Source organism: Frieseomelitta varia, unplaced genomic scaffold (genome assembly GCF_011392965.1).
Source record: "Frieseomelitta varia isolate USP_RPSP 00005682 unplaced genomic scaffold, Fvar_1.2 scaffold_483, whole genome shotgun sequence".
NCBI lineage: Eukaryota > Metazoa > Arthropoda > Insecta > Hymenoptera > Apidae > Frieseomelitta > Frieseomelitta varia.
Genome location: NW_025110238.1, coordinates 265,376 through 278,023, shown reverse-complemented (window position 1 = coordinate 278,023; position 12,648 = coordinate 265,376). Strand labels below are relative to the sequence as shown.

Here is a 12,648-nt window from a genome sequence, read left to right as displayed (position 1 = left end):
TTTTTAAGAAGAAGGAATAGAAAGAAGAAAAGAACGAAATGCGCAACAGAGTAAACCAGAAATTAGACGTAGACGAGGAGGTCTCGTCTCGATTTAAGATCCACGCGTGTGCAACAAAATTCCGATCGCCGTAGTCGTAGCGTCGCAGCAAGATGTAAACGCTTTTTTATAGAGTAAAACGCGACGAGAATTTTCTGACTACGGCTAACATTATGCGTGCATTATGCGCGCCATATCACGCGTCTTTAGCTAGTAGGGTTTCACGCCGTTTAATGTTTGATCGTTCCGATAACGAGAACGACGTCAAGTATTTATAGTCAGCGTAACGCATCGATTTTCACACCACATCAAGTAGGCGTGTTGTGACGAAGAGAAACAGCGAGTTCGATTTACGATATTTTTCTTTCCGCGTATAAACGATCGTGTGCACGACTCATAATATTGCTGACAGGATTAACTCGTGTTATTCCGCTAAATCGGTACGAATTTCGTATTTCGCTTGATCACGATACAATATCATAACGCGGCTTGTGAAAATTGTTTCATCCCTTTTTCTCTACTTCCCGATGGAGTGGATTTTTAATCCACGCGACAAACGAAATTTCAAACATTCCTCGCCGAGAACAGTAACCGCTGGAACACGCGAAAGTATTAATTAGAATAATTGTAACGCCGAGTCGCAGAGAGGTAAATAAAGAAGGACCGGAAATTTCGACCAACGAAACGTTCGTCGCCATCGTGAGAAAAGGTCCTTTCCATTTTTCTAACAAAATAATTCGCCTTTTCCTAAGTATACATATTGTATATGTGTTATATCGATAATACTGTTTCCTACATTTACGTTTGAAATATAAATATATATATATAGTATATATATATTTATATACGAGATATTATATTGTTTACTACGCTCTAATATATTATATATATATTATATATTTGTCGTTGTAGAATTGGAACTGCTCGTGACGCGTTTCGAAATGAATGTTTTGCGGTTCGCGGTCCTCCCAATTTTATATCATTCTTTTGATCGTTAGAAACAGTAACAAATAAGAGAAACAACAACGAATGGTAGAAAAGCGTGGAAAACAAGCGGATAACAAACGTTGTTCAAACGTGTAGCTTGTTGTGTATATGAACGTTCGAAATAAACGAAATAAATGGAATTCTTTTTCAAAATGGTTGCTTCTTCTTTCAATACCCATTGCATACACGTAGCTACGTTCTACTCATCAATTAACGTCTCGAAACCTTACTCACACACGCGCGAATTACAAACGAAAGATTGTTCGAGCAATTAGGAACTGTGTTTCTTCCTTTTAGAAGCGTACCGCGTGCATTTGTCCAACTTACACTCGCGTGTAATCCAAACAAAAAAATTCCGAAGCTTCACCACCGAAGAGCGTTTCAATTATCATCAATGTGAATTTTACAAAGATTACACCCGTAAACCGATCAGCTTCGATATAAAAAAAACTTTGGCAATTGCACTCGAGTTTCAAATCGTCTCAAAAATACCACACACGTCTCTCGCAGAAATCGTTTGATATCAATCGCTCATATTGTCTCACGTTGGCTCTCAACGCTGTTCAAAGAACATCCGAAACGTAACGTTAACGAAATTGACTGTCTCTGTCGACGATACAAATACAAAATAGGTACGTACTGACAAACAGTCGGACGATTTGTAAAAACAATCACAACGAATAATTTTGATTGATGCTTGAGCACTTTTTGATCACGCGCATCGCTCTAGAATCAGTTTCCCCGATTCCTCGTACTCCTGGCGCGACAGCCACATTTGTTGGAAGGATCCAAGGGAGCTGAGGATCGATCCTCCGATCCAGGCACCGTAACGACGCTCGCTCGAGCTGTTCGCGCTGATTATTTTCAGTCTCATACTCTGCAACAACCCGATGGATCAACGTTATTATCTTTACGCAAGAAATTACTCTTTTTTTTTTTTAGTTGATTTAATCTTTGTTAAACAGAAAGCGACGATCTATTGATATAACACTTCTACCATACTATTTCTTGTTGTAATATTTCAATTTCTTGAAATTCCATAAACTCGTTGAACCCAAATGACGAATGAACGTAATGACAAAAAAATATCAAACATTCGATTCTTGGAATTTTCAACGGAATTTGGTAATAGAAATTGATACCTACTGGGGGAGTTTTGCTGGCTAAATCACGGTTCAGTCTTTCGCTAAAACCTTGCAGGCAAGAATTACCACCGGTGACCACCACGCTTCCGTACAGGCTCTAAGAAAAGAAACATTACGTTCATTAACAATGACGGAGTGGTCAACTTTTTCTTAAAGCTATTTTGGGATAAAAACAGAAGAGAGCCTACTGGTCTGATGTCCATGTCGCACATGCCCACGCTGGTCGTGACCAGAGGTCCGACGCCAAGAATGCTGGCGCCAACGCCCTTCACGTTGCTGGGATCGAACAAGGCTTCCGGAATCATCAGTCTGACGGAGCCGAAATCGTCGTTGTACCCGGTCGGGAACTCGTAGTGTTTCATTGGCAAAGTGTTGGCCACATCTTCGTCGTACGGGCTGTCGGATACTTGCAAACAATTCATTTGGAAGTCTTGCAACAGCTCTCGGACCATGTAGCTCATCCAGGAAGACGTTGGTTGAGCTCCAGCCCTCTTCGTCCAGCGTGGTGGATCTCTTTCACGAACCACGTCTGTGCAATATTTTGTTACATCAGCTTCTCGTTAAAAGTTTTCACCGAGTAGTACGAAATAAAGGGATTCGGACTTGAGAAGAGTGTTTCGAGTGGTTACATAGAACGCGAGTCGTTGGAGCGCTTCTTTAAATAGACCTGGAAGTTACATAGGGAGGCCGATATGATATTAAAGGACGAGAAAAGATTTCGATGAAGGAGAGAAACGTTCAACTCCAAACACAGCTCGATCCTTTCAGCAGCGTTGATAAGCGTTCGGTAAGCTCTGGACAGCGCGTGCGGTAGAGCCGCACGGACTGCTGAATGAACGCATTCAACGTATTACGACTCAAGTGCTCTGCACACACCGCGCGTTCATCGTTCAAAATGCCCGCTGAAAGGATTCAACTGCTCCCTTTTGTGTTTTATAATAGGCGTCGTTTTCTACCACGTACTAAACATTCCTTTTTATAGCACGTTAATTCCTGGCTAGCACGGCGAGTGTCAATTGAAGTCAATGTTTGAACGTGCATTGAATTATGTCGTTACCATCGCTCTCTCTCTCTCTCTCTCTCTCTCTCTCTCTCTCTCTCTCTCTCTTCTCCTGCCGTTATCGGTGACGACTCGACAAGTCGTCGAGAAAGCCAACTTGCCTTTGCTCGCGACCAAGCAGGCTGGCGTCAACTCGATTTCCTTCTCTTCGAAGAATTGCCTGCACTGCATCGTGATGAAATCACCACCCAGCGGGCTCTTCACGATTCCCTGTGTGATGACATAACCGTCGTGCACCGGAACCGCGCTCGTATGAGTCGCGCCGCTGTCCACAACCATCGCCGTCGATCTGCCGTTCGCGTACGCGGCCAGGACCGCGTTCTTGCAGATGTACATCGCCGGCACGTTGAATTTCTCGAACATCAGCTCCAGCAGTTTCTCGCGTTTCAGCCGGGTGTTCCACGGGCACTCAGTCATCAGGATCGGATGGTGCTCGGAAAGAGCGTGAAGACGTTGCTTGTACGTGTACTCTGTTAGACGCTCGAACATCTCCCAGTCCTCGATCATGCCGTCCTTCATTAAACTAACCATCTCCATATCTGGGAAAATACATCAGAGTACACGTTAGTACGATCATTGGCAAACAAAATGTATGATTTTTTGCATTGTCGAGTCGAAATCTGCTTTCTGTAATTCGATTTGATATACATGCAGCGCGTTGTTATATGACACAATTATAAGCAATTATTTCGTAGCACGAGGATCGTATATACGAGTGAACAATATTAACAACAAGGCGGAGAAATCCCTGAAATTTCATTAAGAAGAATCCAGAGGTCCTGGACATCGTGGTTACGTTTTAATGGAATTTACGACAGGGTGGGAAAGGGTCACGTAACGGAGGCTAGACACCGAAGCGTAATCGTATTTCCCCTGATAGGATTACGCTGCGCGGAACGATCGTACCCTTCTTTCGCACTTGAATGGCCGTGACATCGATATTGTAGTGCTTCTTGACGTTCTGACCGGTGTCCAGCGCCTCGACCGTGTCCTCCCATACACCGAGGGTGGTCGGGATTTCAGCCTTCGGCGTGTCCTCACCGCCATAACCAACGCGAAGGCTCTGGTGTCCAACGTCGAAAATTATAGCACCGACCTCGTCTGCGGGAGGAAAAAAAAATCCAAAACTCGCTTTGACGGAATTCTCCGGCCAGGCGACGATCACCGTCGCTATTTTCCCGAAATATTGCGCACCGCGTATCACATACCTCCGCCGTAGACACCACCGCTCATAGTATCTGGAGAGGACAGGAACGTCCGCGCATGCCCAGCAACCCTGTTCGACCTCACCGGTCCATGCACCCCCTTCTTCCTTCCTCGCGCTCGTATATCGAGGATTCTGCGACCCTCCGCCGTTCCCGCATTGCTCCTTTTGCATATTCGAATGTACGATCGGGAGAGGAGGATGAAACGCGATCGATCGGCACGTTCGCGAAACCCTTCTCGTCTGGGCGCAGCTTTTGTCACTTGAAGACTTTTTTCGTCGAACTCGGCGAGCTGCCGTTGTACGAATGCTACGACGTTGGAAAACACGGGATTTTCTTTTATTGTTATTACCTGTTCAATCTATCGTCGCGCTTACAATTAGTTTCACTGATAGAGTTTCAGAGGTTACATATATGGTATGGTATCGTTCTTTTTTATTTTAAAAATTGGCTATATCCGGGCGAAGACAGGAGAAGAAGGGTGAGAATAATACTTCCAGTCAGAGACGGAGTTCCGTTATGGAATTAGTGTTGTATATTTTACAAAGTAAATAGAATATAAACAATCTAAAGTCGTCTAAAAACACAATAGTACGAATTTCGTGGTAAATCATTTGTTCATATATTATAAAGTATACGATTTGTCAACAGATTCGATATCTCTTCTTTCGTTGCCCCCGATACGGGCTTCCGCGCGTTGCTTCCCAGGGATCGGGGACGCCGCCATAACGAGAGAGCTCTCAGACTCAAAAATCATCGGTCACGTTTGTCGAGTGAACGATCGATTGGTTTTTTTTTTTTTTTTTTTTTGGTACACACGGTTTGAAACTGATTCGATGACAATAGAGACGCGTTACAGACGCGTTGGGTAAGTGCGTTTTCTTTAACGACAGTCGAATAAATTCATCAACACTCTGCGCTTTATTTCGTAGTTTAGTTTATTTAATCTTTTTTTTTTTTTTTGTATTTTTGCTTTTTGTATTTTTGTCGGTTTGCCTTAGCGTACCACTCGGTCCGTCCATCGTTAATCGACGCGCGAAATTCAACGCGGCGAAACGACATCGGCTCTTTATTTTCTTTTCCTTCTTTCTTTCTTTTTTTTCCCCTTTTTTTCTTTAGTTAACGTTTCTCACCGTATCTGTTCTCCGCGGGCTCGTTTCTCCGTAATGCGCGTTCGCGCGTTCGTGATGAGGTACAATACGTACACAGTTAACAGCATGGTAAGTACAGACATCTTACAGACAATAGTTTATTTTATTTATTTATTTTATTTTACTTTTGTTTATTTATTTATTTATTTATTTATTTATTTATTTTTTTGCTTTGAACGTTAAAGTTTACGCTACACGTCTCATCTACTTAACGTTTTCAGTCTCGCGTAAAATGAAACGACATCGATGACAACGACGAAACATCATTTTCAGTTTTTTTCTTCGTTATTTATACACGTATACGACAACACACGGTTGGTACACGAACGAGAAACATGCTGGCTCGTTCAAAGCGCGAAGGAAATTGTTCACGCGTTGTTCTTCGCTCGGGAGAAACGACGTTGAAATCAGAAGATAAAAAACTGGAGATACGAAACTGGAAGACGAAGTAAACTCGTAATAAATCGCGTATTGCTCGCTTGGGATATGCACTCGGTAGTAGAATGGAAAAAACCGTTCCTTTTCTTCGTGGATGTTTGCGTGGATGTGGTCTCAACGATAGGACGATTCGCGCGTTCGACGACAGTATTTTTTAATTACGATTACGAGTCTTCGATTAATTATGATAATAGGAGTGTTCGTCACACAGGGAACTAAAAAGAACTTCCCTGTGAATCGCTTGACGGTTAGAGCACGCAGTTTTGTGGCAGTCATCGCGTGAAACAGACTCAAACGGACGTATCGATCGAACTCGAGCAATCACGTGTAGAATAATCGTGTTTGATAACCTGCGAAAAATTCGTCTGATTTGCTGTTTACTACTTTTGAAAGTAGAGAACGCGTTCAAAAAAGTCTTTCGTAGGATAGCTTTCTCTGGAACGAAATTGGCAGTTTGTTTGATCTCTGGAGGCAGGAGGCAGGTAGGAGGCAGTTCAGATTCGCGCGATTCACTCCTGGAGCCAAACGAGAAACACACCGAAAAATCGAACGAATTGTCTTTGGGCCTTGTGGGTCGCAGGTTCTCGCGAATATACGAACCAAATGGCAGTTTGAAGAACACATGATCGAGTTCAGTACGTTCGTTTGCTTTTTTTTTTTTTTTTTCTTTTGTTACAGGATACGATTGACACATTCTCATCGACATAGGCCAGGAACACGAACAGGGAGCACATGATCACTGGCCGCTGTGCTCGACAGTGGCCAATGATAATTAACGAAAGACGGACCACGATGGTTGTTTTCTTTACATCGAGATAGTTAAAATGGGGTTTCGTTTTGTTTCTCCTTCCTCGCTGGTTTCAGCATCGTGGAGGTTCATCGTGGAGGTTCTACATTTTTCTTTCTTTCTTTCTTTCTTTTCTTTCTCTCTTTTTTTTTTTTTTATTTACACCGCGATTACGAAGTCACGGACGTTTCGTTGGCTGCTGTGGCCACGATCGAGGTCGCACTCGGCCTCGCTTAGCTCAAACGCGTCGGAGAAGCCCGTGGGTGGGTCCAGCTTGGGGACGAACAGGTTCCCTGATCCGTCACGCTCCTGGTCCCGATTGGAGCAGGAATTGCTCGACTGGTGCTTGGAATTGCCAAACCCGGTGATTGGGCCGAAGTTGGAACGGGTCTCCTCGCTGGTATGACGCGCCAGCTGTAACATCCTTCGACAAAGAAACAATCAAACATTTGATTATTCCCCATCTAAACGTTTCCTCCGCGGATAATTCAGAGAACGGAGATAGAAAGAGCTTACTTGGATCTTCCCCTTCCAGGAAACGATTTTCTCTCAAAAATCGGTGAGGGTTCTGTAGACGTGCTAGATTCTGGTCCATGGTACAGGAAGTCTGAAAAAAACAGAGAACGCAACGATTTTCCACGATGAACAGACACGGAGAGAAACGAGGTGTCGCGTTCGCTGAGAATACCTCCAACAGCCCCCTGATTCCGTTCCAACGTTTCACGACGACAACAAACAAGCGTGAAATACTCGGTCACACAATGTTTCGGTGCACTCTAATAGATGTATATATATATGTACATACATATATATATATATAGACAGGCAACGGGAACGGATTTCCGGTGGTACCGCGGTGCATGGAAATATTAGGCAACACTCCTCTCCTTTCGTTTCCCCCTTTTTTTTTCTTTCTTTTCTCTTTTATTAACAACCGCGGTCCTCTTTTTTTAACTAACAACAAAAGATCAAACTGAACTGGACCAAGATCAAAGAGAAAAAGGGAAAGAAAAAAGAGAGAGAGAGAGAGAGAGAGAGAGAAACAGAGAGACAAAGAGAGATAGAGAGAAAGGATGAAACAAGGCCGTAAACCAAATAGAAGGATGAAAGATATTGCATACTGTGGACACGCGAGTCGGCCGCAGACACCGAGTGGTGCGAATCGACGAGGTGATTGGAAGACTCGGTTCGGCTGCTGGTCCCGACTTCCGTGTCGCTATCCGAGCCCAGGGTGTCGTATTCCTCCGACTCGGACTTGCCCTGACTGACCTTGTGCGTTTTGTGCAACGGCGCAGAGGACGAACGGCCTCCGCGCACCTTAGTGTACCGGTTGCAATCCGACTGCAATCAGACGGAATTGGTTTTCGATGAATTTGGCACACTCGCACGAGGAAACGAGGAGACGCGCTACACCGATCTATCGCGAATCCCACCGTCGCGGATCGTTTGTTCTTTTTCTTTCCTCTTTCTTTCTTTCGTTTTTTTTTATTTTTATTTTTATTTTTTTTTTATTCAGCGGCGTTCGTGCTAGCGGCTAACCTAGAAGACTCTCTAGATCTATCGATTTTCGAGACGTACCGTTGGTGGAACGATGGGAATCCGCTTATACAAATCTGTCAGGAGACAAGCAGTTTTTGCGCGATTACAATCTTTTTTTTTTTTTTTCCTATGCCGATTTCTACCCGCTTGACTTTCGCTCAAGCGGATTAATTGGCGGGAGTTCGTTTAATCGGGCGGTAATTAAAATTTTCGTTCAAATAAATGGAGTTCTGTATAAGCGGAGTTTGTATTGTACAGCGAGGGTATAAAGCACGTCGAGCTTTTAACGTTCGAGATACAAGGAGATAAGAAACTCGAGACCCTGTTCAGAACCGTACGGTTGGCTCCTTCTTTTGTAATGCCCGAGAAACTTTAAGAAGTTGTGTATACAAGTTGACAAATTCGGAGGGCAGAGTTTTAGAAATACACACACAACTTTCCACTTTTCACGGGACTCGTAAATGACTTTACGAGATTTCAAGATACATTTGGGAGCCAAGATGCTTTTTCCAAGTATGCATACGGCTCTGAATTCAATTATATTAATCCCAGACTAATACTTGAATTTATGACCTCACGTACGTACATATCTCTTCCACCAAGTATACGCACACGTTGTATGCACTAAATGATTCATCGTTATCGAAGATGGAGCATTCAATTGATGTTAATGGATACTGATGGATATTTATGATCTATCGTGTCTTTATCGTGCCTTGCAATGTGCACTCTTTGGAAATTGATCGGTTTTATCGATTTAGCACTGATCTTTCAGTGTTCGCGATCTACACTACTATTCTATCTTCTTCTTCTTTCTTTTCTTTTTTTGTTTTCTACGATCATGTAGAAAATACCTCAGAACGCTTCGGCAGAATGTACGCTTTCTACAGCTATACGAGCTAGTATAATGACAAGAGTTGGCGAGAGATGTGTAGAATGGCGAATATAATACATGTAAGAAAAGTATCGTTTGCATCGGTGTTGCGGTTCCTCGATGGACTGATCAGGACAGATGCGAAACGAAGCAAGGTGGGACCAGCAGTCACAATGATCGATTCTCTATGATGCACATCTGTTCTACTCGATCCACGCGCGGTTCTTTCTACAAACATGTTTCTTTTCTCTTTTTCATTTTTCTATGCCGATAAATTATCTCGTCGCGGTCTGCGTCGACGTTTACGAGGATACATGACGCACGTACATGTACATGACGAGCCGTCTTTTCGGCTCGTGATTGTTTCGCGAAAAAAAAAAGATCGTACAAACAAGTTCTTCGTGCCAGACAATTTCTAAACAAACCCGATAGCCAAGACCGATGTGCACACGCGAAATGCGATTGGGACTGTGCGTTAGCGCGCTTTGATGCAACATGCGAGAAGCGAGATTCGTACAGTTTTCCTCTTTTGCTGGATCACAGAGAACTTTTTAACGACGAAATGCTTTATTTGGGAAATATACAGCGACGATAGCGGGATAAAAGCGAAGCTTTGTAGAGAATGTTCTCTCTTCACGAAAGATAAAAGTTCGTACGTTCTGTTCCTTTCTTTCTTTCTTTTTTTTTTTTTTTTGTAATATACTAAGAATTAAACGAATTTCGTTGTCTCTCGTTAACCCTCCAGTCGGAATTGCTAGTTCTACTTACTGAGTTAATTTCGACAGTTAATGACATATATTTTTTTTTATTTCTTTCACATTGCGATTACTCTTCTTACGGTATAACCTAGATGTAAATTCTTCTCGTCAGTTTCGTACAGGAAAGTACGAAAAAAAATTGCTCACAGCTGTAGGATTAAAGAGATAAACCGGAGAAAAACTAGCGAACGCCCCTTAGAATAGACGACCAATTGTCGCTCTTGTGTCGCGTGTTCGTTCGTACTTTCGTCGTGTTCCAAATGCGATTTTTAAGGGGCGAACACGTTGCAACGATACGAACTTCTATCTGGAGCAAATTATACACACAGTGGTAAACTGAGAGGACGAATTCGAGGATGCATGCAGTGTGCGCAAGTGTGTTTTCCCATGATTCGGTGAACAGACACGAGAATGGCGAATGGTGAATGACAAAAGCAAACTGAACGTTGGACGTTACCTCTCGTAATTGAAGAGTGTCAGCTGTGGAGAGACGAGGATCGTGATAGACGAAGGTCTGAAGAGGCGCCGCGGAATTACATCGGCTATCACCACCTGGTGGTACGCTCTCCTCTAGTTGGAAGGTCGCGTATGGATAAATGTCCTCCGAGTACTCTGCAATCATTTTTTTCAACATTGTCTCTTCGCGATTCCATAAATTAATCAACTCTGTCGTCGTTGAAAATAATCTGTACCATATCAGTACGATTCATGATTTTTCAAATGTGATCAAATTGATATTTTTAAAAATACTAATTTGTCTTCTTTCCCTTCTTTAGTCTGAAGAATTTTTTAAAACTAAAATAATCATTGCTTTGTAATGAGAGTTACTTTATCCGCAGAATTATGTAGCGGGTATAGATATTGTGTAACTAAGGGTTAAGAATATGACAGACATTCTTACACAAGAACCGAGTCATCAAAGCTGTCTGATCACGCGTTACAGGAAGCTATAAGAGAGCCTGGTATTTACCGTTAGTGATAAAATTCGCGCCTCGCACTCAACAACGAAACAGTTAATCAGCCAATTAAACGAACGGCACTAAATAAATACTTCTCCTCTCTCCAGTTACCTGGAATTTTTTCCAAGGTAGCCATCTCGTGTATCGGCGAGCGAAGCGGTTTGCGCACGGTCGCGTAGTACTGTTCACGTTGCTCCATGTTCTGTTTATTGTCTAGAGCGGCTGCAGTCTGGGCGTCGTGCAGGCTCGCGATCTCCCCTATAAATGGGCCTACGGTCATTTTCGTTGAAACGTTACGTGCACGCATAGATACGTCTTGCCTGCGAATAGATCGCGAGCAATTTTCTACTAACGTTTCCGGAAACAATAAAACACGGCACCGGCGGCGGCGATGATGGCCAGCGAGCTCAGTATCAGAGGAATAATCAGTTTCAGATCCACGTAGACGGACGTGTGCTGAGGAATGTAGTGATCGATCTCCACAGACGGCACGGTGCTGCTAGTGTGAGGCTGAAGTGTCGTAATCCTGTATTCGGCGACCGAGAAACCCGCGTTATTGTGCGCCCTTATTCGAATGTCGTACGTAGTTCCAGGTTGCAGCTCGCTGAGCGTGTACGTCTTTTGTACCTGAACGACAAATCCCATCGCTGTTTACTGTCATACAGGTAATTCACGTCGTTGCAGTCACCAGCGTGTACATTCTCGAGCAATCGACATAAAAGAATTTTGCAGAAGTTACGTGTTAATTACTTCGTTGTTAACGCAGAAAATTATAACCCGAGCGACTGTAAACGTGATTATGATTATGTTTTAAAACATATCGTACGAGAAAACAATATCTCTGCAACGTTTTATCGTATCGTCGTTTCAATCGTTGAATCTGATCGAGAAAAGGCTTAATACCTCGATGTTGTTCGACACCAAGGTCCAAATATCATCCCCGTTCTTTCTGTACTCGAGCTCGAAATACGTGATGGGGCAGCCACCGTCGTTCCACATGCTCAGATGAAGAGTGATCCACGACACGTTCACGGTGACGAATTTATCACCGTTGCTAGGCGAGTTCTCCGGCTTCGATCCGTTGGTCGTTGCTTTCACAATCTCGCTCGGCGATCCCATGCCGATCCTATTGTACGCCGTCAGATACATTTGATAATCGTTGCCGCACCATAGCCGTGACAGCACGAAACTGTTGATCTTGTGGGAGACCTTCACCTCCTCCCATTCGCCGGATTCCCGTTTATAGTGAAGGATATAGCCCCTGATTGGGGCGCCGCCATCATCCCTGTTCTTCCACTGGACGTTTATCGAATTACTGGTCGCGCTGGTCGCGTGAAGCAACGGGGCTGCCGGCGGAACTGCGAAAGCGTCGTAATCGAGTTATTCTACGTGTTCTACAATTTCCCCATGTTAATTTGCGCGTCGCGAAGTTTTAAGCAAGCGCGAAAGCAATTTTCATTTGCAAACGTGTTTCTTATTATCACTCGAGGTTGATCGTGTTAGAGGCTGTGTCAACCGTGTCCAAAAGGAACTGTGTCCCGACGAATAGTGTTGAAGCTAGCATTTTTCAGTGGTCTGAGAATACAATTCCTTTTGCACATGGCTTACACTTAGAAATCTCGAATAATAATATTAACTCTTCAACTTAGCGGACAATTTTAGTATTACGGATAAAGTTATAATCGTAATATAAGTTTGCAAAAAAA

General features: G+C 43.4%; 3 protein-coding genes across 7 annotated transcripts in view; 1 reads left to right on the top strand and 2 right to left on the bottom strand.

The window, feature by feature from the left end:
* The window catches only part of LOC122532907 (battenin), a 5,934-nt gene extending 4,759 nt beyond the window's left edge, over window positions 1-1,175 (top strand). Inside the window, exon 6 of the mRNA XM_043662091.1 lies at window positions 1-1,175. This exon is cut by the window's left edge and continues 619 nt beyond it. The gene's annotated coding sequence lies outside the window, so the exon portion shown is untranslated.
* On the bottom strand, window positions 6-4,739 carry LOC122532906 (actin-like protein 6B). Its single transcript, XM_043662090.1, is given in 7 exon segments — window positions 6-1,903; window positions 2,173-2,268; window positions 2,360-2,700; window positions 3,333-3,770; window positions 4,138-4,332; window positions 4,440-4,536; window positions 4,538-4,739. Coding segments are annotated over 7 exon segments (1,404 nt in total). The 5' UTR covers window positions 4,610-4,739; the 3' UTR covers window positions 6-1,738.
* Window positions 4,740-5,501: 762 nt separating this feature from the next.
* LOC122532917 (Down syndrome cell adhesion molecule-like protein Dscam2) overlaps window positions 5,502-12,648 on the bottom strand; it is a 187,235-nt gene continuing 180,088 nt past the window's right edge. For all 5 annotated transcript variants that reach the window (XM_043662107.1, XM_043662108.1, XM_043662109.1 and 2 more), the window contains 7 exons: window positions 11,846-12,300; window positions 11,296-11,569; window positions 11,054-11,212; window positions 10,441-10,595; window positions 7,934-8,153; window positions 7,329-7,419; window positions 5,502-7,236 (listed from right to left, as the gene is read on the bottom strand). In XM_043662107.1, the coding sequence (XP_043518042.1) occupies window positions 6,972-7,236; window positions 7,329-7,419; window positions 7,934-8,153; window positions 10,441-10,595; window positions 11,054-11,212; window positions 11,296-11,569; window positions 11,846-12,300 (1,619 nt within the window). In that variant the 3' untranslated portion in view covers window positions 5,502-6,971. The remainder of the gene's footprint in view (window positions 7,237-7,328; window positions 7,420-7,933; window positions 8,154-10,440; window positions 10,596-11,053; window positions 11,213-11,295; window positions 11,570-11,845; window positions 12,301-12,648) is intronic.